The sequence below is a fragment of the Pararge aegeria genome, chromosome 12 (genome assembly GCF_905163445.1).
Source record: "Pararge aegeria chromosome 12, ilParAegt1.1, whole genome shotgun sequence".
In the NCBI taxonomy this organism is placed as follows: Eukaryota; Metazoa; Arthropoda; class Insecta; order Lepidoptera; family Nymphalidae; genus Pararge; species Pararge aegeria.
This window is the reverse complement of record NC_053191.1, coordinates 10,844,619-10,872,261: the sequence shown is the minus strand read 5'-3', so window position 1 is coordinate 10,872,261 and position 27,643 is coordinate 10,844,619. Positions and strand designations below refer to the sequence as shown.

At 36.5% G+C, this 27,643-nt stretch overlaps 1 protein-coding gene across 1 annotated transcript in view; it reads left to right on the top strand.

The window, feature by feature from the left end:
* LOC120628434 (uncharacterized protein CG3556) overlaps positions 1–21,763 on the top strand; it is an 86,131-nt gene extending 64,368 nt beyond the window's left edge. Inside the window, exons 2-10 of the mRNA XM_039896806.1 lie at positions 13,518–13,592; positions 15,249–15,439; positions 15,688–15,785; positions 16,086–16,333; positions 17,098–17,258; positions 17,830–18,046; positions 19,101–19,251; positions 20,159–20,370; positions 21,618–21,763. Coding sequence (XP_039752740.1) covers positions 13,523–13,592; positions 15,249–15,439; positions 15,688–15,785; positions 16,086–16,333; positions 17,098–17,258; positions 17,830–18,046; positions 19,101–19,251; positions 20,159–20,370; positions 21,618–21,679 — 1,410 coding nt within the window. The 5' untranslated portion in view covers positions 13,518–13,522 and the 3' untranslated portion in view covers positions 21,680–21,763. The remainder of the gene's footprint in view (positions 1–13,517; positions 13,593–15,248; positions 15,440–15,687; positions 15,786–16,085; positions 16,334–17,097; positions 17,259–17,829; positions 18,047–19,100; positions 19,252–20,158; positions 20,371–21,617) is intronic.
* Positions 21,764–27,643: the final 5,880 nt, after the last annotated feature.

The window sequence follows — 27,643 nt, the reverse complement described above, 5'->3', positions numbered from 1 at the left end:
CACAAGTCTTTCTCTTCTCGGAATCCATTAAACAGAAACAGTCATTTGCGCAGGATATATTTTGGTGCATAAATTTTCGCGCGGAAACAGATGCACCCTCTCGTCCTCGCCTCTCTGTACCTGATGGAACGGGGGACCGCTACAATCAGAGAGAGGCTTGGATGCTGTGTCTGGCCGGCGCTCTCCTTGACCTCTAACGCCGCCCTAAGCCTTCCACCAGGCCTCGCTAACCCGCCGATTCCGCCAATCCCTGTGCTTATCAGCGTGGGTTGCCTTCCTCGCCGAGTTAGACTCTGTACACGTTGCGGGAGGTGACCGCTTGCAACCTGCACACGTAAGTGCACAGATCCCCTCTACCAGGTTTGGCCCACGTGCCGTCGTGGTTTACCGGGGTGTGGCCGCTGCGTGCACTGCTGCTACTTGGAGCCACTGGTGAGAGATTGCGAAATGTCGGGGTGTTTTAATTTTACATTCTGCACCTTTAAATGAAGGTCGGCTTGCAGAAAGTTGACGCCGACATAACACTACACCATGCAATACATATATTATGGTTGATTTACCGAGTCTAACCGTCTAATGTAATCGACGGATAAGTGAAGATGCCAACATCACCCCAAAAAGTTAAATATATATTTATCAAGCCGGAAATCCTCCCCAAAATTTGCTTACGTGACAAATTTTTGGCTTACGTAAATGTCAAGAGGACCAAGGGTACCAAAAAATAATTAGAACCGTTTACGAAAACGTGATGACTTATACATATAAGTTGGTAAATATTGCTCGTCTAATTTAATGGACGTATAAGATTGAGGACGCCGACATCCCCTTACAATTTATTCACAGCAATTTTCGGGAAACTCAATTTATGTCAACGCCTGTATGACTTTGTAATATAAACTAGAATATTCTCTCCACATCGTCTCACTGTCTTGAGTGCGGTATTTTTCAATATTTCAAGACCGCATCATATTTACATAGTGTTTTTTAGTTGTTACCCGAGATTATGATTAATTCCTCGTTTTTTTTCGTATTTATATAACCAAGCAACAAACGTTTGATCTTTTTTTTGTTATAATACTTGTTTTTTTTTCTGTTACACTCTCTTAAAAGATATTTTAGCAAATCTGCCTTGTACATTTGGTTAATGATAAAAAGGTATCTCCGTTCAGACTGGTCAAAATTATGCATAATCTGTGGTTGGTATAAGTTTGTGTAGGAATTCAAAATGACAGGAACCCAGATCAAAAAGGAAGGTCATATAAAATGGCGGGAAATATAGAGGTACAGAAGAGTATAGACAGAAGTGTCAAATCACCTTTGTGGATCTTCCAAGTATACGTGACATTGGCAAAATACAACGTGCCGATTTGTTGCCGTGTCTAAAAGCCAAAAAAAGCAAAAGAAGAAGAAGTTTCAAGGGAAGATTGGAGAATTTATCTCTTTGTAGTTATATAATAAAAGTGTGCTATAAGTTCATATAGATTCATGTTTGAGTTTATAATGATTATAATGTTGTTATTAGAGATACTAAAACGAATAAACGGTGTAATATATGCGTTGTAATGGGGTATTCTTTTAAATATATGATGGAATACAATTGTAGAATTTCAAAAAGTTTGAACTACGTTGGCAGTTTAAGCGTGCATCACAATATCACCTTTCTCACTTATGGATAATTTTAACACCATATAATACCCATTATATTGTTAGGTCGCAAGGAAATAAAAGTAAACAGCTTGCTATGTTGTCGTTAATAATTGTCGTCTCCTTTTTAATCTTGTTATCCTAGAACAAGACATTGTAGGTACAAGAAACGAACTTTCATACTTACCAGTCAACTTGTTTTTCAATTTTCATTCTTTACATGTCACCTTACTTACCAGCCTTCAATAGTCATCGATCTTTGCACACCTGCGCTTATGGTAAACCCACTGTTGCCCGCGGCTTCGTACGCTATTTCTGTTTTTTCATAAATCCTACGGAAACCGTACATTTTTCCGGGATAAAAGCAGCCTATGTGTTAATCCAGTGTATAATCTATCTCCATTCCAAAATTAGGTCAAATTGGTTCAGTACTTTTTGCGTGAAAGAGTAAAAAACATCCATTCATCCATCCTTACAAACTTTCGCATTTATGATATTACGATACGATATTACCATCGTGTACAACTACATCGTCTATAACAGTCCACTGCTGGACTCTCTCAAAGGGAGAGTTTGCCGATAATCGCCACTCTGGGCAGACGGTAGTAGGAGCATAGAAGACGCTGCTACCCGTTATACGTAGGTACAAAACCCGTGGGCAGAAAACGGGTGGCGACTTAATAATGATCTGCCGTCACCTGCACACGGCAGATAAAACAGAACTTCATCAATCACACACATTCTTTACGACAGACTTGTGCGCCAAAATATCGAATCGATATTTGCTATGCATATCGGAGTGGATAGTAAAGAAACACTCTTAAATCCCAAACGCAATTTGTCTAATGCGAGTATAGACCTGTGTTTTGCGGCGTAATGCATCCATCAGACTCTAGTATCCATAAAGCGCAGTTTGTATAGCAGCGAGTATGTCGCAAGGGAGGTCACGAGGCGAAAACATATGTAGGTATCTAATATTTCTTAGGCTAAGAATTCCGTTAGCTAAAGTTTGTCGGGTGGCTTCGGCCGTGGCTAGTAACCACCCTAACGACAAAGACGTGCAACTAAGCGATTTAGCTTTCCAGTAAGATGTCGGGTAGAAACAAACTAGGAGTATGAATTTAAGAGAACTAAAACTGCCATACTCCTTACAGATTAGCCCGTTACCATCTTAGACTGCATCATCACTTACCAACAGGTGAGATTGCATCAAGGGTAATGGAATAAAAGAATAAGACAGTTGTACAGGTGGAAAAGCACATCTGTGCCAAATCATGGCCCCAAGACCCTTCTTTTGTATGCATTTAAGCTTAATCTACGTGTACTGGACAATTCAATGTGGGTGGCGTATACAGAAACGTTGTGGTGCGTATTCTTTTTTTAATTATTTTTGCAATGTATATCGATAACATAAATTTTGAACACAATATTGTTTTACCTATATTACTACCCATGGCTAGCATACCGATGCTAGACATTTTATTCACTGGGAAAGGACAAAATCTTCTCCCACCGTTTTATCCACTCTCCGAGCATGTGTCTGGATAACGGGAAAAAACTTATTTTACCCGTTGCCGTGATTTGGCAGGTGGATATGTAAATTGTAACCATTGTAAGTGGATATAATCGGTGGATAAAGAGATTTTCTTCTGGCTACTATTATTTCGCATTCCGAGTATCATCAGATTTTAATTTTACAACACGCAGTTGTTAAAGATTTCGCAAAGTACGTATTGTCTTGTGTAGTCTGCTCACCTCCAACATATCTTTTGTACATTGACCACGCCCTAAGTGACATTGTAATAGAGCAAAACCTTTCGACAAAGAAAACTCTCGACCTGCTTTCATTTCTTAAAACGCACCCAATTTATTAAAAACCTATCGCATTACCAAAAAGATAAGAATCAAGGATTCGGAACGTGTCCGAAAAAGAAATATGGCGGACCGATTGTACGGAAAGGTCATCCCTCGAACGCCATATCTAGCCGTATACATTTCCCTGAGGGTTCGCGATATTTCCTGCAAAATATCAAATCTACTACCACTGGCAACTGGCACGAATCTCGCCGTTAAACTTTATAACCCTCTTACAAGTATAGAGTCTGGAGATATCTGTGTGTGGATTTCCATTTTCTCTTAATGCAAACATTTTACTTTTTAAGACCAAGATAACAATTTACTATCATTTTTATGGGCCTTTACGTCTTATGGTAATAGTCCTCCCCATAGGAATGGGGGTTTTAGACCAACGAAGCAGAGGTAGATCACAAATTTCCTAACTGTGGACTGATACGAAAACCCCCAATACCAAACAATTATTCTTAGCCAAACCCGGTACGCGATGTTGTGATCCGTAGTTGAACATGGTATAAACCACTGCCTTGTGATTCTTATGTCTAGTGACAGTGACATAATTTTATGGAGAATTATTGAATTATAAGCAGATTTGTTTTTATTTTAGAGTGCTATAGTTTCACTTTTCTACGACCATTTTTGGGTGTATTTTCTTTATATTCCAACAGTCTAAGAATAGCATCATCAGACGATCCTCCGCAACCTTTTTTTCTCTCTGCAGCTTTACAACCCGTGAGTGAGGCTATAAAAACATTAAATTTCAGGTTTCACCCTTATAATAGAGTACAAAAAATGTAATTTAAAAATTACAATAAAATGAAATGATGATAGCGGATATGACATTAATGTTATTACATGTATATATAGTACATTAATGTTATTACATGTATCGATTGGCGTTATGGTATTTATACAATGACAAAAAATATTTTATGTACATTGTAAAATATTTAAAAGAATTATTGCATATCCTCTCGCGTACCAACCAGGCTGAACTCAAGAAACAATTTCCAATAAAACATGAGGTTTTAGGCATACATATTGTAACATAAACTATGATAACATTTTGTAAGATATACACTGATGTCTATAACTATTAAGATATTTATACCTAAAGATAAATTGGCAGCTTTAATCGAAAACCTTTCACATATTTATGCTTCTACCTTATTAAAAACTAACACTCAGATAGCTTAGGTACCTACTACAGTGCGTTTACAGTTATTTTACCTGTAGCTTTAAAGTTGGCGTAGTGGTATTATGAGCAATGAAGTGAAGTAACTGTAAACAGACTGTAGATATTAAATCATTGCTGCATAGATATTGTCTAAAAGACATATTTATTGCTTCTTGAGTTGACAATAATTTGTCAACTCAAGAAGCAATATTACGTTCTGATCCTGCATCATTAACACTGGAGTTGTCTTTATACACATCACAATTAACTGCAGATATTTTCTAACCATTTATAGGGCCATATTTGGCATGAAGTTATCGCGGATACCAAAAATATAATGTTTTTAATTATTAAAAGTTTAGTTCCTTGGACAATCGAATTACAGCTTCGCAGCTAACAAAAACAAAAACAAAAAACGAATGTAGCCTGTCTTATTAGTGTATAATCTATGGTCTGTCCAGCGATTATAATAGAGATCAGTGCACTTTTATAGAAAAACTGTCACTTTCGCGTAGGTGACAGTGATTTGTTAGTCCTAGAGTCATAAGCAATTCGAGAATTAAAGCCTGAGATGAAGGTGCACGAATACGACTACAGCTTGACACTTGTTTTGACGTTTGTAATATTTTTCAGAAAAAACTACAGCGAGAAACACATGAGTTCCATAGGTAAAACGTATCTGGTAAAAATGCAAATTGTCCTTCCATTTCAAAGCTGGGCGAGTGATGCTCTAATGCATATTTTACATAATACACGTGTCGATAAACACATTTGCATATGTTACGAGTGAAATGGGAATTTTTCCAAGTGGTGGAACAAAATTGTTGGCAATTTCTTTCAATTTTCTTCCATTACGATATGAAACCGACGATATTAACGTCTGCTACTTGCATATACCAACTCAAAATAATCTTTAAGACTGTTTAACTCAAGAAGCTACTTTTCTTCGATCCTTCTTGCTTTATCTTGATAGACCTGAATGTATCATAGTTAACGTTACATACGTTAACGTTAGCGTTAACGATTATCGTTTTAACAAAAATCGACTCTTTCAGTTCCTAAAGATGAGCTTAAAATGAACGTTTTTGTTAAATGAAATTTAAATCTTACAATATTTTGAGAAGTTTGAAGTTACAGCTGATTAGAGAGAAAAAAAATATTACAAATCCGTGATGAAATAAATACGCGCAACGCTATAATAAAAAGGAAAATAACTTCCACTTTCTAAATTCCACTCTAAAAGCTGTAGAGTTTTTATCAAAAAGTACAATTTATTTATTTAAATGTAAATTTATGATAAAAAACGACGCATATATAGAATCGTCAGATGTAGGATCGATGCGGCAACAAAATAGCTGATTACTGATGGTAAAACAGTATCTTCGCGCTATAGTCCAAAGTAATATCTAGCAACTTATTGTAAATTTTACCATATCGTTCAGAATACCAACTTTATAGCTATTACCTTTATTATTATTTATTGTTATTATACTTTTACAAAAGTTTTCATAAAAAAATATAAGGTGACCACCGTAGCATCAGCTATGTTTAGATACGTTTTATTGGAGTGGAGTTCCGGAGTACTTTGAAATAGGAAAATTATTAGAGCCCTGGATAGTATTAAAACAATTATTCATCTCATTCACGTTCACGTACTCACAGATATGTAAATGCGAACATAGGGTTGTAAATTTTTTACACACGTTATTCGTAATTACACAGTTATACAAGAAAGAAAATATAATGGAAAGAAATAATTCTTAAAATACAATATTAGTTATATGTATTTATTTATTATGGCTAGTGTCTAATTCCACTTTCCAACTAATCCTAGCTAACGTGAACTAAACGTAGTAAAATTATGTTGCGCAAGTGAAAATATTGTGAATTTCACGCCTCCATCAAAATTTACCTCGTAACCAAGCATTTCACAGGTCGTTGCGGCTGGTGGGCTTTTCAATTAGTGCGCTAGACGGGAAATCGTCACCATCGAGCCACGTAAATTATATCAAGCTCTTCATTTTAATTTGCTTAAGCTTATTTGGATTTTGATACGCTTTTAGCGTGGCGACATTTTAAGAACTTGCTTCATTATAAGTTGCAGTGACAGTTGAAAGAGATCTAGCGGTCTTATTGCGCTAGTTGCTACTAATATAAATTTCATAAGAATGTCAGTTTTAGTTTATTGTAAATTACAAACACTAAATAAACATTCATCAAGTATATAAAGTATACAATTACATAAAATTACATAACATTAAATGCAATTAGGTAATGTGTTCACACGCATTACCTAATTGCATGGAATTGTATACCTACTCACCTTCTACAAAGTTATATCTTATATCTCATTTTAAGACTAGAAGTTACACAACAACATAGAACATTGAATAGAACTTACCCGTGATATCATTGTAACAGAGACGTTTGTCATCTCTAATCTACTCTTCTGAGTCTCTAAGTAAATCAATTATAAATGTTATGTAAAGCTTGTAAGGAAAGATGTATGAAGGTTTGTTACTCCTCCACGCAAAAAAATCTGAACCAATTTGACTGAAATTTGGAATAGAGATAGATCATACCCAGGATTAACACATAGGGTACTTTTTATTCCGGAAAAATGCATGATTCTGCGGGATTTATGATATTTAAATAGCTTTAAACGGTGACGAAGCCCAGCTAGAGGAGCTAGAAAAAACATCATAACGTTTTGTGTCTGAAATAGCTGCCAGAACAATCCAATTCCATCAACAACACTGTCAATTGGTGTTTGAGTCACTGTCAATGAGTTTTACCCAATAAAATTAAATTACTTTTGCTCTTTCGGAAACATAATTTCCAAATTAGCGAATTAGATAAATCGTATAGCAAAAACTGACTATCGTTATTTATCAGTCATTAAGTTTAATGTGCTTATTTTACAACTAGAATTATAGCTATCAATTCTACGGGCACAATTCATCAACTATGTAACCTTGTTAATTTGTAGTCTTTTTTTTATTGCATGCAAGCGAACAAAACTAAAACGTGTAGGTACCTAGTGCTTGCTTATTACGTTCTAACTAACACGCCAGTAACGATCTTTTCACAGCTTTTCGACCAGACTAGACGTGCCAATTAACTTGGCTTCGACGACGGTAGATTAGCTCCGCTTCCCTCCCGGGGCAAATAAATTACCATTATAATTGTAAGAATCAATAATTTTAACAAATTATCGCTAAAATATTGTATTGATCTAATGATTCATTTATTTTTGTTTATATTCTAAGTGAGATTGGTATTTATTTTCGTAAGTTTTTTGAAGTAAAACTTCTTTAGGCGCGACTAGACGTCTGTGTGGTTTCCGCTATTTAAAAATAGTTACTTTTGTAATAAATAAATTATTAATAAATTTTCTGACGAACCCAACTATTCTATAATATTCAATGACAAGGTTATACCTATTTACATGTGCTGATCTATCCTACAATTTTCTACTCTCAATTATTCTATTTAACAAATGAACATATTTATAAAATGTGAAAATGATATTAATGAATTTTAAATAGAATATCAAATAAAATGGTCCAGTCCGAATTATCTTTAGCTATGGAAGAAGGACTTACTAAAGCTCTAATTTGCCTATGACTTCACGATTACGGCCATGACACCCTAGCGTTTCCGCGGTAAATAATTTTTTCAAATATAATTTGCAATTTATATGAATAAAACCTGTAACATCTGCAAAAATTAGATATTTTTGGGTATAGTACTTACGAATATCATAGGACAGTTTTTCAAAAGTAGTCATCCTGCCTATTGGACGCTTAATTTTTATAGCGGTGCAATATAGTTTTGTTTCGAACTTTTATTTATCTGTGGCAAATACTTGTACTACTGTCAGACGACTTCTTTTTTTTTAAATCTTTTTTGAAGGGCTATACAGCTGCATACTCTATAAACTTAAATTCTTATTACCTATCAGTTTTTTTTTGCTTTTTCAGTAGGTACTTATATACTATTTACTTGCTCGGCTTTGTGAAGTCCCGGTAACGTCGACTTTTTGCGACTTTTATGAAGTACTAAGATTTGACTTGACTTGACACGCGTGACGTATCGTTAAGTGGGCTGGCGTGTTGCCAATGTGTTGCCGACTCAGTATACCTATCTGTTTTATGCGCATGGCGGGATTTTCAATTAGTGCGCCAGACGGAAAATTGTCACCTTGCATCTACATAAATTAAGTCTCTATACTATTAATGAGCTTTGGATTTTATCGTTGATAGTCGAAAAAATTGTGATGTGTGTAAATGCCAACTAATGTTATCATTTACACACATCACAGGAGAAAAGATAAAACAAAACAGCAATAACAATTAAGTTACTCAATGTTATCCATTATTTCGCCTAAGTATTCAGATCATCACAAAATAAACCAGGAAAAAAACTATTTAAGTTCTCAATTTAAAGATCCTACTTTTTTACTACCTGCTAACTTTGATAGAGTACTTGGACAACAGAACCGTGAAAGAAATTCATCAATCAAGCGTCAACAACTTGGATCGTTGAGCGAATAGATAAATGGTCTTTGTAAGGAAACGTTATATGAAGTTGGGATTATACTTTAAGAGTAGAGAATACTAGAAAAGGTTTCGCGTGGTAAAAATATTATAAAATCCTTTTCCCAGTATATATCCTCCAGGTAGCAACTTGGAAGCCATACAAAAGTGCTATATTTCAATAGGATCGTTGATATGAACATAGGTGAAAAGCAAAGAAACGAATTTCCGGAAGCCGTATGGCTACCAGATACCTATAAAAATGAATATTGAATCTGCTTAACGATGTATGTATTTTAACAACAATTCTGTAAAATCACCGATAAGATATTTCATATCGTATTGTTTTGATTTTACAGAGTAAAATGTGCTAAAACGACAGTACCCTAGAAAAGAAGTTCATCAATCAAGACTCAAACAACACCCATCAGTGCGAGAACAGATAAATTGTCTGTCTAACGCGAAAGAACATTGAGATGCTATACCGAGCTCTTAAAGCAGCGGGCGAGTTATTTTAAATTTAGTTCTCATTAATACCTTTATATATGTACGTTTTTACAATTTTAGATAAACTTTAACATAAATATATAGATATATTAAAATGTTATGTTGGTTTGTGTACGCTTTAAAAACTCAAAAAGTTCTGCACCGATCGAGCTGAAATTTTAGCATGATAAATAAATCCGCATCAAGGATTTTTTTAATCTATTTTTTGCATCAGTCACATATCCGCGACCGCGAAACTACAGTTTTTTTAACGATCATCTGCCGAAAGCGAGAAAAACACTCGCTGACATATGAAATGTATTCTTTGTTTTGTTTCTCATTTCTCAACCATTCCATAAAAATGTGCCACAGCGAAGCGTGGCAGGGTACTAGTGCATAATAGATTATTGCCGTCTGGTGATGGCAAATCCGAATACGGTTGTCAACACCCCGGGACTCTCTTCCGGGGGTCGTACGAGGCGACTAAGCGAATTTAACGAAGAGCAGACAGCAGCTGTGCTACTAATACCATCTACTGCGATCACCAACCCGTCTGACCAGCGTGGTTATAATAGGCGAACCCTACCGCTGCCTTTAGTCCAGCAGTGGACTGATATAAGTTATTGATGATATAGATTCACTGGTGTTACAGTAATTTTATCTCTCTCTCTGGTCGTTCCTTCATCACTGAAGATCGTGGTCCTGGTGAGATCTCAACTTCGCGTTGGTAAACTTTCTCCATCGGCTTCTGTTGGAGGCCATTTTGGCGATTTGATAGAAGCGGTCCGAATTTGATTTTTTCAACTGGTCTGCCCATCTTGTTGGGTACCGGTCTGTTGCCTTCGGTGTTGCCCGTAACTATAATTTTTTCCAGGCTATCATTCCCCCGCCGCATTATGTGCCCGAAATAATAAAGCAAACGTTGGTAACATATAGAGGAAAGTCGAACACTAACTCCTAGCTGTGCCAGGATAGACACATTTGTAATTTTATAAAGTGGGTAAATAATTAAAAAAAATCATATTGGTCAGATATTTTATGAAAATTGATAAGGTTATTTACAAATACGCTCTTATTAAATTATTTATAGTTTTCATGAAACAATTTAAATTATATTTTAATTTTATTTAATTATTAATAATTTTCATGAAACAATTAAAATTATATTTGATTATCAACCAATGTTCATGACATTGAGTGGGTGGGTATTTCGATATAAATACGAATGGATTATCGTTACACTCCAGTCACAGCCCGATTAACGTGGAACCGAGCCGAGGTCAGAGTCCTCCCAGGAGGCACCCTCGGGTCGTTGTCTCCCACTTCCCCCCCTCGATGTCGTCGAGCCCTGGGGCTCTTCTCATGGCGAGCTTTTGCGCTCGCCCCACTCCGCAGGTGACGCCCTAGCAACCCCTCAGGTGGTTATCGGCAAGTGTCAATCCGAAAAAGTAAAAGAAGGTTACACTCAAGTCCTACATGGACTCGAAGGATGCAAAGATATCTCCCGGTGTCTTTGTCGTTTGTCACTTGGTAATAAAGATGGCTGCAAGTTTCTTAAACATTTTCTATCATGCAATTAACGTAATATCAGCTTTTGCTCCACTCCGCCCCTTAAAACTAATGACGTTACAATTTTTCCCCTAGCGAAAGAGTACTTATATTGCGGCGGAACAACATCCCCTTTTAATGAGCGAAGTAGCGTAAGTTATACCTACACAACTTTACTAGTATGGAAGGAAAGTACCTCTGAACATACATTAAACTAGATTAAATATGTTTTTTATAGTATATAACTCGTTATATACTATTAAAAACATATTTAATCTGTGCTTGATAAATAAATTAATTTATTAATTCCAATTCATTTTTCTATTGTAACTAACTAGGGAACCCCGGCGTAGGAGGTAGAACGGGGTATCTTAGCTTTAGATACCATTAGATACCATTTAGATACCATTTGTGAGAGTTTTTAATAAACAACACGGATTTTTAGGTAGGTAGGCAGGTAAAAAAAAACTGAGGCTAAACTTCTTACGATGAATAAAAACAATCAAAAATTATTGTTTGAAAAATAAACGGAGACTTCCCATTCTGCCCCACCTCTCGGCTTACAATGGGAAAGGAACACAGAGTACCTTGATAACGACTTAATTGTTTCTTGAAAGCTATATATATTAACTAAATATTTCTTCTTGAATATTCTTCTAGAACAAGAAGAACTAAATATTTCGTAAAAATATAAATCGTAAAAATCCTGATCAATTTAATAAAATATCTGGGTTATATGAATTTATAGCTATTAAAAGTTTAATTATTTATCCACTTTATAAATTTACTGTAACAACCTGCTGACACCGACTAGTAAAAATTTGAATGTCATTTAAATTTAGAATAAGTATTTTTTTTGGTTAATGTATACTTACATTCGAATGACCTCAATGGCGTTATGTGAGCGGGTTAATCTTGAATAAACGTGGAAATTTCTTTAAATTGTGGTTTTGGTTTAGAGCTCTTTGGATTTGCGCCAGTAGTCAGTCATAACAAAATATCACCAGACCTAGTTCAGCGACCCAGGCAGCATCGGTAAGATGCTGCGTGGAAACCAGGTTATAAAATAAAACTGCCATACCTTGTAACTTGTTGCGAAAGTTTCACATCTTACTCTTTCTCTTTCATCCCTTCTTTCTCCTCAACAAGAAATTAAAATTTAAGTTGGCATAGTAATCCGTGTCAACATTAGACCCTAAATGAGATGTTGTGGTTATCACTGCTTCTATATGAAAACTTTGTACAGTTGCCTATTTCTCTAAAGTTATTGATCTCAGTGGATAAGACTTCGCTTCGTTTGATTCCCAGCACGCACATTATCAATTCAATATCACTTAACGGTGATAAAAATCTTGCATTCCTGAAAATTCATCATGATATTTTCAAAGGCGTCTGAAGCCCACAAAACCGCACTTGGCCATCGTGGTGGATTGCGGTTTTAAGCATTTTCATTTTGAGAGGAGACTTGTGCCATATTGTGGCCCGGTAATGAGTAAGTAGATAATAAACCCCGCAAATTCATCTATGCAAAACTTCTGATAAGTGAACTATCTCAGAGAGCAGATTTTAAGCTTCATAATAGTTTATGATTAACACCCCATCTGCTTAGTACCCCGTTTCCAACTATATACCCCGTTTCTAACTTTATAAGTAAACGCCTATTTCACAGCCGCACGTGAGAACAAGAATAAACGATAGCCGTGCTCATACATATTCACGCGGTATAAATATTAAATAGGCGACACGTCTCACCTTCCCATATCCCCAATGTATCCCGTGAATCTACGAGTACTTTCAGAGTTACGAGACGTAGGTAGCGCATTTGTACGAAAACCAGAGCTATATATCTTTGATACCTTTCGTGATTTGATGTTTGACATATGCCTTCGCAAATAACAATGCAAATACTAGCTCACTGTCATCATTATTAACCCACCACTACGGGTCACCTCCAGAATGAGAAGGATTTAGGCCACAGTCTATACTGACCAAGTTAAGATTGGTAGGCTTAGCAGGTTTCCAAACGATATAATGTAAATCTCTCGCTCTTAAAGTAAAATATTTTGAGAATCTGTAAACTTAAAATAACTTGAATCGCACTTAACTTCGAAAACGTAGGTGCGTGCCGGGAATCCAACGTAGTTCCCCTGAAAATAAAACCAACGTTCCAACTTATAGACTCAAATAAACTCTACTTAACTTCTATTAAACTATCACCGACCTATCTTTATCAATGTTTTTTTCTAAACGAATTTTTTCTTTTTTTTCAGACACAATGATGAAAAATCGCGTGTCTTTGATCGGCGCCTTTTTGATGCTCTTAGGAGTGGTCTACGGGCAAACTGGTTAGTAAGAAGCATAAATTCAAATAATAATTTATAAAAGAGAATCATATATATTTAACAGCTTAAACGTTTGGTCAGATTGATCATACGGTCTTGGGGCTTTGTTACCAACCTACCCACAGCCGTGCTGCCAAGCAATTTAGACTTCCGGTACGATGCCACGTACTCCACTTTAATTTTCTTATATAGTTTTAATTGACGGACGAAGCAGATAGCCCACCTGATGGTAATAAAGTGACAAACTATTGCCTTTAAACAGAGCAACACTTTGCAGGGCATGCAAAGAGAGAGCTCCTTCAACGTCCTCCCCTGTGCCCATTAACCTGAGGAGAAGTTGTTAAGCCTAATATGCCTGTAATGACATCGGCACCCACCGTTAAGACCGGAACACAGCATTGCAACAATACTGACTAAAATAAGCATCGTAGTTGTACTTCCCCGTACTGTAACAAAAAGCTCTAGGTACTACTACTAAAAGTAGTCAACGATTAGGGATTAAGTGACTCCCATTTTAGCAGTACACCAGTTACTTTTAGATTGTAAGTTTCTTGTCATCATCATCATCATCTCAACCAATTGACGTCCACTGCTGGACATAGGTCTTTTGTAGGGAGTTCCACAATGCACGGTCCTGGGCCGCTTGCCTCCAACGGCTCCCAGCTACTCGCCTGATGTCATCTGTCCACCTCGTTTGGGGCCGACCTACGCTGCGTTTACCGGTGCGGGGTCGCCATTCCAGCACCTTAAGACCCCAACGTCCATCGGTTCTCCGAGCTATGTGCCCCGCCCATTGCCACTTCAGCTTCGCAACTCGCTGAGCTATGTCGGTAACTCTAGTTCTTCTACGGATCTCCTCATTTCTGATTTGATCACGTAGAGATACTCCTAACATAGCTCTCTCCATCGCCCGCTGAGTGACTCTGAGCCTTCTTATGAGGCCCATAGTTAGCGACCATGTCTCTGATCCGTAAGTCATCACTGGCAACACGCACTGTTCGAAGACTTTAGTCTTCAGGCACTGGGGGATTTTGGACGAGAAGATGTCACGAAGTTTCCCGAACGCTGCCCATCCGAGTTGGATTCGGCGGTTTACCTCTTTCTCGAAATTGGACCTACCTAACTGGATCGTGTGTCCTAGGTATATATACTCGTCTACAATTTCGAGTGCAGAGTTCCCAACAATTATTGGGTGGAGCGCAACATGAGCGTTAGACATAATTTTCGTCTTGCTCATGTTCATACGAAGGCCCACCTGTTGAGAAACTCTGCTGAGGTCATTGAGCATCGCATTAAGGTCTTCCAGAGTCTCTGCCATTATGACTACATCGTCGGCAAACCGAAGTTGAGTGATGTACTCGCCGTTAATGTTGATGCCAAGCCCGTTCCAATCCAGAAGCTTAAAAGCTTAGTTTCTTGTCAGTCAAAATTAAATAAATCCTGGAGGCCTGTGCACTGCACAGGCCTCCTCTAATAGAAAAGAGAGAGGGATTAAAAACGGAACTTTAAAGTTTATTATGATTCATCATTTATCAAATGCATGGGCGTACCTAGCTGGTCTAAGGGAAGGCAGCCGCCCTCCCCTGCTCCTGCCCCATTCGTCTCCAACCTTCGTTTCGCCCATGATCAAATGTTAAATACAGCAAGCTCAACTTTCAGAAACCGAACCGCCAAGCACTCTAACAACTAGACCACCGACCACCACCGTAGCACCTACCACGGTGGCCTGGGAGACGGAGACATTGAACGAAGGCCAGGCTATCCAGAAAGCGTTGCAGTATCTCCTGCAAAGCCGCCAGCCGGACTGGGGTTGGGGCAACGATACACACCATGTCATGCTTACTTTGCAGGTACAATTCTTACTAATACATTTCTATTTCTTAATTCATTCTTAGTTTATAGGTTAAAACGAACCATTGCGGTTGGGACAGATATCACATCTTTATATTTAGGACTGTCTTATAAGATTTAGGAGTATGGAGGAGCCTGAAAATTTGCAAGCAATTTGTCCGCACAAGAATCCTTCCAAACATAAAAAAAAAATATTTATTTAGGTACTGCTAGCATCAGTTAGTCTTAACTTACTTTTTTGTTTCAGTTAGCGAATAACACGGGCAAGGAAATAGAACAGCAAGGATTAGAGATGCAATTATCTGCTAAGCAAATGGATATCGAGATATTGCTCATGATGTCAAAGTAAGAAACTTTCTGAAACAATATGTAATCGTAGGCAGCAATATATCGTCACTGATTCTGTATTTTAATAATTCGTAACTTTTTACATTCCCATCAAATGTGTTTGTGACGTCAAAGTGACAAAATAACCACACATTGCAATCAGAAAATAAAGCTCGAAGCATTTAACAAAAGAAAATATTGATGTCCCCTTTATAGCAAAACCATGATTCACAGATCGAGTAATTTTATTTAATTTCCCTGAAAAACACACCAAACAAATTTCTAATTTGCTCATACTTAAAACATAATTCTTTCAAGGCACCACGAATCTCCACCACCTCTTGGTCGCCTCGCTGCCTACACTCTGGCATTAGGTGCTCTATGCAAGGACCCTCGGTCTTTTCACGGTCGGGACCTAGTTGCTACCTTGCTTCATCGAGAACCGCCTCATGACCTGGAGTTCGCTTACGCCACTCTTGCCGCATGTTCCTCTGCGGCTCATGTTCGACGACGTCATATAAGACGACTATTGGACATTGCCAATGCAGCTGCTGATCATAGTCTTGGTAAGTATTATAAAGAAAGCTATTCATTCTACTAGTTACCACTAAAATCAAACATTTCAAATTTTAGATCACACTATAATTACTATATTTATTTCTTATATATAATATATTTAGGTTGTACAATATTTTTAATTACGTGTTTATTAAATAGGCATCAATAGCGATGCCTCTAAAACTTTATCCCTTTCCTCGGAGTCTTCCGCTTTGTCTTTACCCATTTCTTTTCTTTTAATATTTTTGGCCATTAATTTTTATTTGATTTGCAAATATAATCATCCTATTTCCATTTCCGCAATATTACTTTGTAATATCGTCACTAACTTCAGCTCTTATTTCGTTAGTGGCATCAATATTCCTTAAACCATTATAAAATCGAAATCGTTGACAGAACTTTTATCGAGGTCGTCGTTCCGTAAACACCTCCGAATTGTGACGCGGTTCACACGTGCTCTTTTATGTAATTATTTTTATTTTTTTACTTAATTAAACATCCCTTTATTAAATAAAGTACTTTCAACTCAAATTCTAAAGTTTTGTTTGTGAAATGTCCGAGCATAAACGGAAAAACGAACGAAAACGGAAACTAACGAACGAGAAGCTGACTCTAGTGGTCGTGATCTTCGTTCACCAGTTCTACAGAAAATCTCTGTTCCATCCGAAGATCCCGAAGGCATCAGAAGATCCAATTACTGTAGGATATGCATATCGTACTATGCTCAGGGTGGAACCAACAGGAAAACATATAGATATCCGTTCCCTTCTAGATGCGATTTCGATGGTGATTTTGGCTCTACGGTGCGTGGTACAGGACCACCGCCATCGCAGTCTTATCCACTTCGTGCGTCGTCCAATGGCTGGTTTAGCGAGGCAACAACACCCTGACGGAAGCTTCGGGACTTTGACTACTACTGCTCTGGCTATACAGGTGATAGCTTTGTTAAATTAATACTATTGCCATAGTAGAAATGCCCACTTTATAATAAATGCGAAAGTGTATTTTTTTGTCCTTGCTTTACGCCCTAACTAAAGAACCAATCGACTTGATTTTTGGTATAGAGTTAGTTAACAAGTCGGAGAATGACATAGGTGACTTTTCGTCGCAAGGAATACAAACAGTTCCCACGGGATTTGTAAAAATACCTTAATAAACGTGGACGAAGAACGGGGGGTAACTGAAAAGACGTCAGCCAGTGCACCGACCACAGATTATAGAGACAATTTGTCAAAGCCAAGCCATGTTGTCGTACCTCACCGCCATGCCAAAAATGCCGCCGTTATGGTTTGGTACGTCAAGCTAGCCAACGCCCGCCATTTCTTTGAATAGTTAATAAAATATTTTGTTGTACCAATATTGTTTTTATTTTCGTATCCGCTACAGTCAGAAGTGGGATTGGTAAATATGGTTACCATATAACTTATATACACGTAACTGTTCTCCCTAAAAAAGGTATCTAAGTAGGTAACTGGATATCTAACTTAATCTTAAAAAAATTCAGGCTCTCGAAGACTCCGACAATGGCCCTGGAGCTCACCAACACTGGAGCCTTCCTGCAGCTAGAAAGTGGCTTCTTGAAAGGCAGGAGCCCGACGGCGGATGGGGAGACGTGGCCAAGACTGCTGCAGCGGTTGCTGCGTTGACACCAGCCTCTCTAGCTGCAGTCCGACCACCGCACTGCAGCGATAAACTGTTGGATAGTCGGCATGAACCATTAGGTAAATAGGAATTACAAGATGACAACAACTAAAATACTCAGTAAGACAGTAAGGTGACGGCAGGTCAGAATACGGCTGTTGTCACCATATATTCTCTTCTCGCGGGTACCGTACGAGGCGACTCCAAGAATAGAATGGGCAGCAGAGTCCTCTGTGCGACTACTACCATCTACTGCGATCACCAGCCCGTCTGCCCAGCGTGGTGATAAGGACAAACCCTCCTATAGGCCTTTAGTCCAGTATTGGGCTGTTATATGCTATCGATGAACAACTAAAAAATGGCTGGTGAAACAACAGATACCCAACAGTAGAAGTACGTTGTTCAGATGTTCGCAAATAATGCGCTGAAAGCAAGCAGCCCAACACGCTACTGTCTTTTATTCTTATACTATTAGATATACTAACATATTAAATCAATGTTTAATATGTTAGTATATGTTATACTTTTAGGTATACATATACTAACATATAGCTGTAGCAATTTTAGTATAAATACACGAAATAGTACAAGAATATGTTTTCTTACGTTGTAGGTACCCACTATATTAAAAACACATGCTATTTTCCACTGATAAATTAATGATTTACGTAATTAAATAATTCTAGTTCTGGCTCCAAACATAAATAATGTTTGATTAATTAAATTATTTATTTTAGCACTCTGCTCGGTCAAACAATTTATCACATATATTAACTGTATTGGTACCTACTATAGAAATCATAGTAACAAGACACTAGAAATGTTGTGTACGCGTCACCTGGTTGCCGCGAACGAGACTCAGAGTACTCGAATTTAAACAACAGTACAAACTGCCCCAGCCAAAATGGCTCTTACACTCTAAAACAATTAGGTACGACGTTGTGAATTACAGAAATGTAAGACTCCCAGCAATTGCGTGTACGCCAAGTGACACCGCCTCTGGGAGTCATTCGGCGACAAGAGTTATTTATACTTAAAAGTTCTACAGGGCACTTCTAGTGTCGTGTTATAAAGATTTTTATGGTACCTACCCAATTATTTTCAAATAATTTATTGGATGAGATTTCTTTCCAGACAGCAACGGTGGGGATGGCAGCCTCAAGATGGCATACCAAACGGGCCACTCTAGCAATGACTCCGAGGCGCGCAATGTCTCCTTCACCTACACGCTATGGCTTGGCACCAATGTCACTGAAAACTACACGCTTTACATGGTTGCTCCCAGGTATGTATGCATATTTTATTAAAGTAAACACAACTCTCTTAACTTAAGCTACTGTAAAAAAAAACTGTAGGTATATCCACGAGGACCCATCGTCCCCGTTAACCCCGTCCTTTTACCTAAATCTAATTATTTGTTGCAAGATGTAGATAATTAGTTTTTTATCAAGCCCCTCAATGTAACTGTATCTGTATAAGTCCTCAAGAAAATCTTACAACTATTTCAGAGCTTCGCCATAAAAGCACAACATACTCATAATATAACTTTTTTGTAATATTTGAGCTAAACTTTTAATCCCCGCTAAAATAATAAATAACGGGGACGACGGGACTATTTTTCAATATTGTTCTTCAAATCTCACCCACTGTCCCCGTTAGCGACAATAGATACCGAGGCGATGGGACCATTTTATAGTTATTTTATTGAAATCCCAATAATACCCCTTAAAGGGGACGTTGGGACTTCATCGTGAAAAGAATAGCATAAATTTACAAATTTTCAGTTTTAGTTTAGTTCAGAGATTTATGTACTTGTGTACAACAGAATCGACGTAGTTGTTTTCTGCTACGTTTTGTAACCTTAGCATAAATTATGCATTTTATGAACTTTTTAAAGTAAATGTAAGAATTTCTGGGCAATATTAAAGTCGTGATTCAGATCTTGATATAAAAAAATCATCATTATGCATTTACCCATTATCGGCCCACTAATGGGCACGCGTGTCCTATCAGAATGAGAAGGATTTAAACAGTAGTCTACCACGCTGGCCAAATGCAAATTGGTTGACCTCACACGTTTTGAGAACATTATTATGGTTAACTCTCAGACTTGCAGGATTACTCAATATGTTTTCCTTCGCGCATAAAGCAAGATTTTAAAATAACGCTTATAAATCATGTTGCCATTTCAGAAACATCTCCTTCTACCACGTAATGCAAATGGCAGCTGAACAGGAGCCGAAGTTCAAATTTGAAGCCAGCGAGTGGCCTAACGGTCACTACGTGCACACTCTTGCGGGACATAAGGAAGAGCCAATGGGCTACCACTACTGGCTGCTATACCGGCTTCCTGAGATTCCTGACCCAGCTAGCCCACCCGGAAACCAACTAGTCGCGCCTGTTGGTATGTACACTAGATTTTCATCTTCTGTATGACGGTGTCCTTGGAACAGTGTAAGCGTTGGTCTTATAAGTTCATACCACTTTGTCCCACGGGTGCTATCCTCGGCGGAGTAAATGACCTGGTGGAGGAGATCTGGCTTGGTGGGAGGTATTTACCAACAAACATGTGCTGCCAAGCAATTTAGAATTCCAGTACCTACCACCACATGTAACAGTGCGTGCGTCTGTACATGTGAGTGTCTCAGGAACTAATAACATACATAGTTGTTTTTAGATCTAGGTACTAATACCATTTATTTCAAGTAGGCCTCAATATAATTACAATTCGAAAACACGCAATAATAATAACAAACTAACATCAATATTTACAAAAAATATATGCCATAGATATAGATTTAGGTGTAATTCTTCTTTTATGGACACTTGTATTACGGTACTGTAGTTATACCTACACCTTAATAATTACGCTTAATGTTATTTATGAAACGTCAATAACGTATAACAATATAGGGATATAATATTTGTCTCCTATTGTTAGGAGACAAATATTATATCCCCCGATTATATCCCCTTACAAAGAATATAATTAACATGTCCACCTGCAGGGCTAGCACGGGCGAAAGATAAAAATTATATCCCGCGATTATATGCCCTAACAAGGGATATAATTAACGTGCCCACCTGCTAAATCACTGGAACATGGAATAGGAGAGGTTTACATCCGTTCATTAATACACATATATTATTTCCACTTTTGGGCCAGTGCTCTGAGAGTTGATAAAGCTGTGGGAGAAGAGAAATTTATATCCTTTCCCCGGGGATACAATTGTCTCCTGCCCATGATAGCCGTTCTGCACGGGAACACGGAATAGGAGATGTTTACCCCCGATTGTTATTTCAACTTGTGCGCCAGTGCTCTGAGAGTTGATAAAGCTGTGGGAGAAGATACCTACATTTTTATCGTTTGCCCAGGGAGATAATTGTCTCCTACCCACGCTAGCCGTGCTGGGGGTTTTTGTCGTCCTTCAATGAATAAAAAAAAAAAAAACTATTTTGCCATTAATAGGTATTTGATTTTTTACGAACACGGATTATTTGCTATTAAACACTTCACATAACGGAATAAATATTTTAGACTTCAAATGTTGCCATTCTGAAAATACTGTCAGGCACGAAAAACTGTGTTTAGAGATAGGAACATTATGCAAAAATTATTAAAATTAATTAATATTTTATTCTTTATTTCAGGTGTGGACGATTTGCTAGTTGAGGATGGCGAACATTATCTTTTCTGGTACAAGAAATTGTAATTGTTATAACCAAAAATTTAGCTATCATGTTATTAAAAACGTAAATAGGTGTTTACTTATATCATTCATAAAAACAACTTTTGATGTGAACATCTTTTCACATTCATAATTAATTCAGATTTTTACATATCCCAACTTAATCTTTTTTACTCCCTTTTATTAATTATCTTAACTATATTTATTAACTATTATTAATAATAACAGTTACCTATTAATACATTTTGGTATGTTTTATTCATAATATTATGTATCTAGTCGTACCTAAATTAAGCATTCTTACTTACCATTACAATTTACATGCTCTGTTAATCTATTGATTAACCTTTTGTACCAAAAACCAACCAAAACATATGACACATATGCCAATGATGGGAGGTGACTTAAATTTATTTTTCTCATCACCTTCAACACCCATTGGTGTTGCCATTATATTGACTTCTTTACTTTTTGTAGAAGTAGAAATATTAATTATTAAGAATTCTCAAAAATATTCAGTAAGTAGCAAGTAGATATTTTACTACTATCACTCATACATAAAAGTATATTTAATAATTGTTTTAAGAAACGTAACAATTTTGATAGAATTACATACCTTGGTATAAATATTTGATCCTTGATTCATTAACTCTTAGATAAAAATAAGTTAGAAATATGTTTACTATTTTCGTCTTAGTCTTACGTAATGAATATTATTATTGACAAGCATTACTGTGATGTCTCTCAGTAAATCAGAACGAAGCGTACCTACGTTTCAGTATCCATAAATCAGACTATTGAATGACTCTATACCAAAAAAATAATATTCAAACACTATGAGACTTCACAGCAGGTTTGTTCATAAGGCTGTAAGAGTAGTTCTTGTTTCGGAGGGCAACAAGTTCTACCTATGAGTTGAGAATATGTGTTAAAATGTTTATGTGTTAGATATATATTTATTGTGCAATATAACATCTTAATAATACCAATAATTACAATTTATCCCTTTATTATGAATCCAGGTACTTTCTAGTACATCAGCATCCTTAATTCCACATACATACCGGTGCATTTTCGTCGCCGATCAAATCAGTTGATACATCGCATTTGGGATATCTCCACTTGCAGAACCGTATCAGTATTTATCTATCAGACGGACTATCTTTCTTTAGATTTAGAAACAATAATACAACGTGAATACTGCTACTCTTTCCTTGATTATAAAATTCATAGACCATGGGGAATCCACCAGATCTCAGAATGTAACATAACCAAGTTGTATTTTTTCTGTAAATTACACTTTTTTATTATTAAAAAAGAAGTAGGTTTATGTAGTTATGACACTCTTATTACATCATTAGCCTATAAATGTCCCACTGCTGGGCACAGTTCTCCGCTTACATTGGAATATATAGAGCTTCGACCCTCTTGGTTGGCTTTAACGATTATTAAAGTGATGTTAACCGTGGGTTAGTACCTACCAAGGGCTCGGGGTTGGAAATTTTTTGACACAAAATGTAATATCTATTATATTATCTATTATTTGTCTCTATCGGCCGAACATCGCTGAAGCGGATCATTTTAAGTGTGTAATTGTAATTATTTATGTATTTCATAAAAATTGAGGATGTTATATTATTTATATAGGTATTTATGTTATATATTTTATTTATATATTTGTATAATTTATTGAACCACCTCATTTCTATGCTTTTTCCTTTTACGCCATTGGTTGCCTGGAAGATATCGCTATGTAGCGATAAGGCCACCAAATTGTACTCTCTTGATATGTATTTATATCTGTAACTACTTTTTTTTCTTTGGTGTACAATAAAAGTGTATTCATTAATTCAAATGATCTCTTTCACCTTTTACTCTCTTCTCAAGATATCATTAGATAGGATAACAATAGCAAATCTTATTGAAATGAACACTTAATATTAGTCTATTAATAATACTTTTTTTTGTAATGTAGGTAGTTATCATTTATCTACACTTACGTCTAGCTTTGTAAAAATAGCGTCTATATCTAAGTCATATAATATGTAATCAATTAGATTATTGTTTGTAATCTGTTAGAGACTGAACACACGAACGTAACATGTTAGTGTTAACATTTTTATTATACCTAGTACCTACTAATATAATATGGTTCTGAATAAATATTAAAATAATCTATTTGTTCCTATTCTCTTATTTAATCCTAATTGAATGTAGTTGAATTAAAAAGAATCCAACCCACATTGAGGTAGATCTATTAAACCTATTTTCTTACCAATAATGTTATTGGTGAGAAAATAGGTTTAACCATATTTTGGTAACCTCACTGGCATAATGCAGATGTCTGGTACCTGGTAATCATCAATTAACTAAGTACCATAGCTTCGTCATAAAGGTACAGGATATACTTAATGAAAGTTTCAAAAGTGCTTATATCAGGCCTACTTGAAATAAATGAATTTTTAATTTTTGAATTTTGTTTCTCGTCGCCCCCTTTATCTATAACTTGTTCAGCCCTAAAGACCGTTAAAGTGATAGATTAAGGGGACGACGGGTCTATTCCTGAAATTTTTACTTCAAATCGCTATGCCCCGTTAATGGGGACGCGATCAACGGGAACGATGGTACTACACATTTTTTCACGCTCTACAATTTGAAAAGTGCACTTGTAGTGTAACAAAACACTATGCAGTGTTACGCTGCATCAACCGTTTACCAATAGTTATCCTTATCACTTAAGTAGTTAAAAGAGGTGGTGAAACTGTTTTTTCTATAGGCATGACCTAAATCTTACTATTCTATCTAACTATTGGTGAACGGTTTATGTATGCCTACGAATCTCCTTAAATAAGGCGTTGCTTATTAGGCATCGACTTGTTCGTCGTTAGTGAAAACGGGCAAGTGTCTTAAAACTACCACAATGTGAGTCAGATCCTTTTCGTTTAACTAGATCCAATGATAAAAGTTACATACCTACGCGACTATAGCGATACATTCTATTCTATAACCAAATGTATCTCCACACAATATCCAGAATGCAAAAAATATTGCAGTTTTAAAACAGCTTATCAAGTACAAATAAGTGCAGGAATTGGACATTTGTATACACAAAATGGATGGACAATGTAAGGCGGTATAAAAAACGTGGTGTGATTTAAAAACCGATTTAAACGATTCAATTTCATGTACTCTATATTTATTGTGTAAATATTCACGACGAATCAAATGCAAGTACTAGTTACTAAATAAAACACTTAGTAAAATATAACATTTATTAAATTTTGTACAATTTACATTAACACCGATCCGCTAGGTACTTTACAATAGATAAACAGTGCAATGAAAGCTAATGTAAGACTTCAGATGTTATGGCAGGCACAACGTTATCTTACAGAAAAACGTGTCTGCGTTTTTATACAGCATAATAATTTAAAAATTGAAAACGGCTTCATGCGTGGCTCTCCTTCAAAAGGGAATATTTATAATAAAAATTTAGCGACTTTCGGTCGGCCAATCAGATGACTTACTCACCCGGGCGTACGTTGTGATTGGTCGCACGTAAAACGCAAAGATGCACGCAACCTCGGTTAGGTTTGACGTTGTCTTTACAATAAAAACCGACTGGAATAATGAGCGTGCGAATTCTAAATCCTATTGCTAAATTATTTTCTGTTTTATTAGAGCGACGTATAATATTTTATTTATATGAATTTCCCCAGCATTCAATTATTTTACTCATAAATACTATATAAACTCTGTATAAAGTTTATGCTATCAAAAAAGGGTATGCACAACTGCAGCATATATGACTGCCATAACACAACCAGAGTCCGACAAATGTGTAACTTATTTTAACATATCTGACTATATAAATTTAACTCAAAGAGTTACCAGCTCCTTATTACAATATTTGTAAATTAATGTATTCGAATACAGAACATAAATTCACTCATTTGTGCACATAGAACCTTGTGCATGTGTCCACAGGCAAGAACATCGCACAGTTATATTTAGTGGTTAGAGAATTACCACGTCACCTATCAATGATGTTATTGATTGATATTTATCTTCAATGAACTTGTGAGAGGAACTTGAAGACAAAATACATTTTCACAGAAGACATCGCACGATCTTTTTTTTGCCATTACAAGTTAGCCCTTGATTGCAATCACACCTTCGCTGGCAGGAGACAAAAATTAAATCCCCTCGATTATATCCCCTGACAAGGGCTAAAATTAAGTGTCCACTTGCCAAAGCAAGGCACGGGGAATAGGTGAAGTTTATGAATAGTTTTATTATCACACGTATATTATTTGGATATTATTTCCACTTGTACGCCAATGCTCGAAGAGTCGATAAAGCATTGGGAGAAAAATAACTCCTGCCTGGTAAGTGAATATGCAGTCTAAGATAGTAGCGCGGGCGCAACCGATACCCCTTATCGGTTTCTACCGGAACGTTAAATTGCATTGCGACTTTTCTTTGTCGGTAACGAAGGCTAGTTACCACCTCCTTTGGGCCGAAGACTCTCACAAGACGAGACCAGAGAAAATTCAGAAATAATAAATTATAACCCCCGGAGATCGAATCCGGGACCTCCACTAATCACTGCGCTTACAACAGCGCCAAGAAGGTGGTCATATTTAAGATTAATATATCTTAATGGTCCAGTCTCGATCTAATGAATGTAGACTGAACAGAAGTCACAAGTGGTTGTAAAGCGACATTGCACGTGGTAGGTGCATGTGCGATCCATATTTATATAATTTTTGTGACAATTGCACATCACATTGCACTACCTATTCTGACTGCTGATATAGCATATAAAGTCAAGCTCTGTATTGAGTGATTATTTCTGTAACATCCGTTACTAAGACACCATCAATCTAAAGTTATAAATGTAAATATTTAAATTTTCACTATCACAAAATACACAATAAGATCTATTCGAATAGCAGTATAGTTATGGTATTTCAATAATTTACACATTGAAATGTTTTACATATATTTTGTTTATATGTAAAATTCACAGAAAATCACATGGTCACCATAAAATTAACACAGCACATTGTAATATTTGTTATTTACTAAAGCAACAATAATTTTATTGATGAAGTAATAGTCAAAAAAATACCCTTAAGCTTACAACCATAAGAAATTACATTATACGTCAAATTATACCTTAGTTTATTTCACTATACCAACGGATTCTAAACACAGAGAAACAAATATAATATAGTACGAACTATGTGAATAAAAAATTCAGAAAAAATCTTGGTAGAAAAAGTTATTTATGAAGTGTATAAAATATTAAGAATTTGCGCTTGGCCGCACATAAAAAGTTTAAGCTTAGATCTCACTGTCTCAAATTCAGGCACATCAGTAATCAATTAGCACTATAAAGACGTAGAAATCTCATTGACATAATAAGATTACGCAATAAATACTATAACTCGCACTAAATATAATGATCACTGTTCAAGACCGAGGGGAGTGAGACCAAAGATGTAAAGAATCTGCGTTTGCTTTACCTCTGCTTTACACGTAGGTGCCAGCGTTGGTACCAGCGCGGCGTTGGTCGGCAATTGCGCTAGACACCAACACGTTGTACGTCACATCATTTTACTTTAGGTAGTATTAATGTAAACATGTTTAATTACGTCCACGTATATGACATCAGGCCCAATTAAACACTGAGCAATTCTTGTTGGGGCCAATGCTGTTCGCCCAAAGTCAGGAACGGAAAATTATCTTTAGCCCCAACACTAGCGCCAACTTTGGAAATTGGAACCAAAAGTTAAAACGGTCAGTAACGCAACGCGAATTAAACAAAAACGTGTTGAATTTTTTTTTTATTAACCAGTTATAGGTATTCAGTATTGTACAAGCATTTACAGCAACTTCTAAATCAGACATCTTCACCTAGTACCTAGAGTTAACTAACGTTATCTCCAACGTCTGGATGCCTAGAACAATTGTCGACCAACG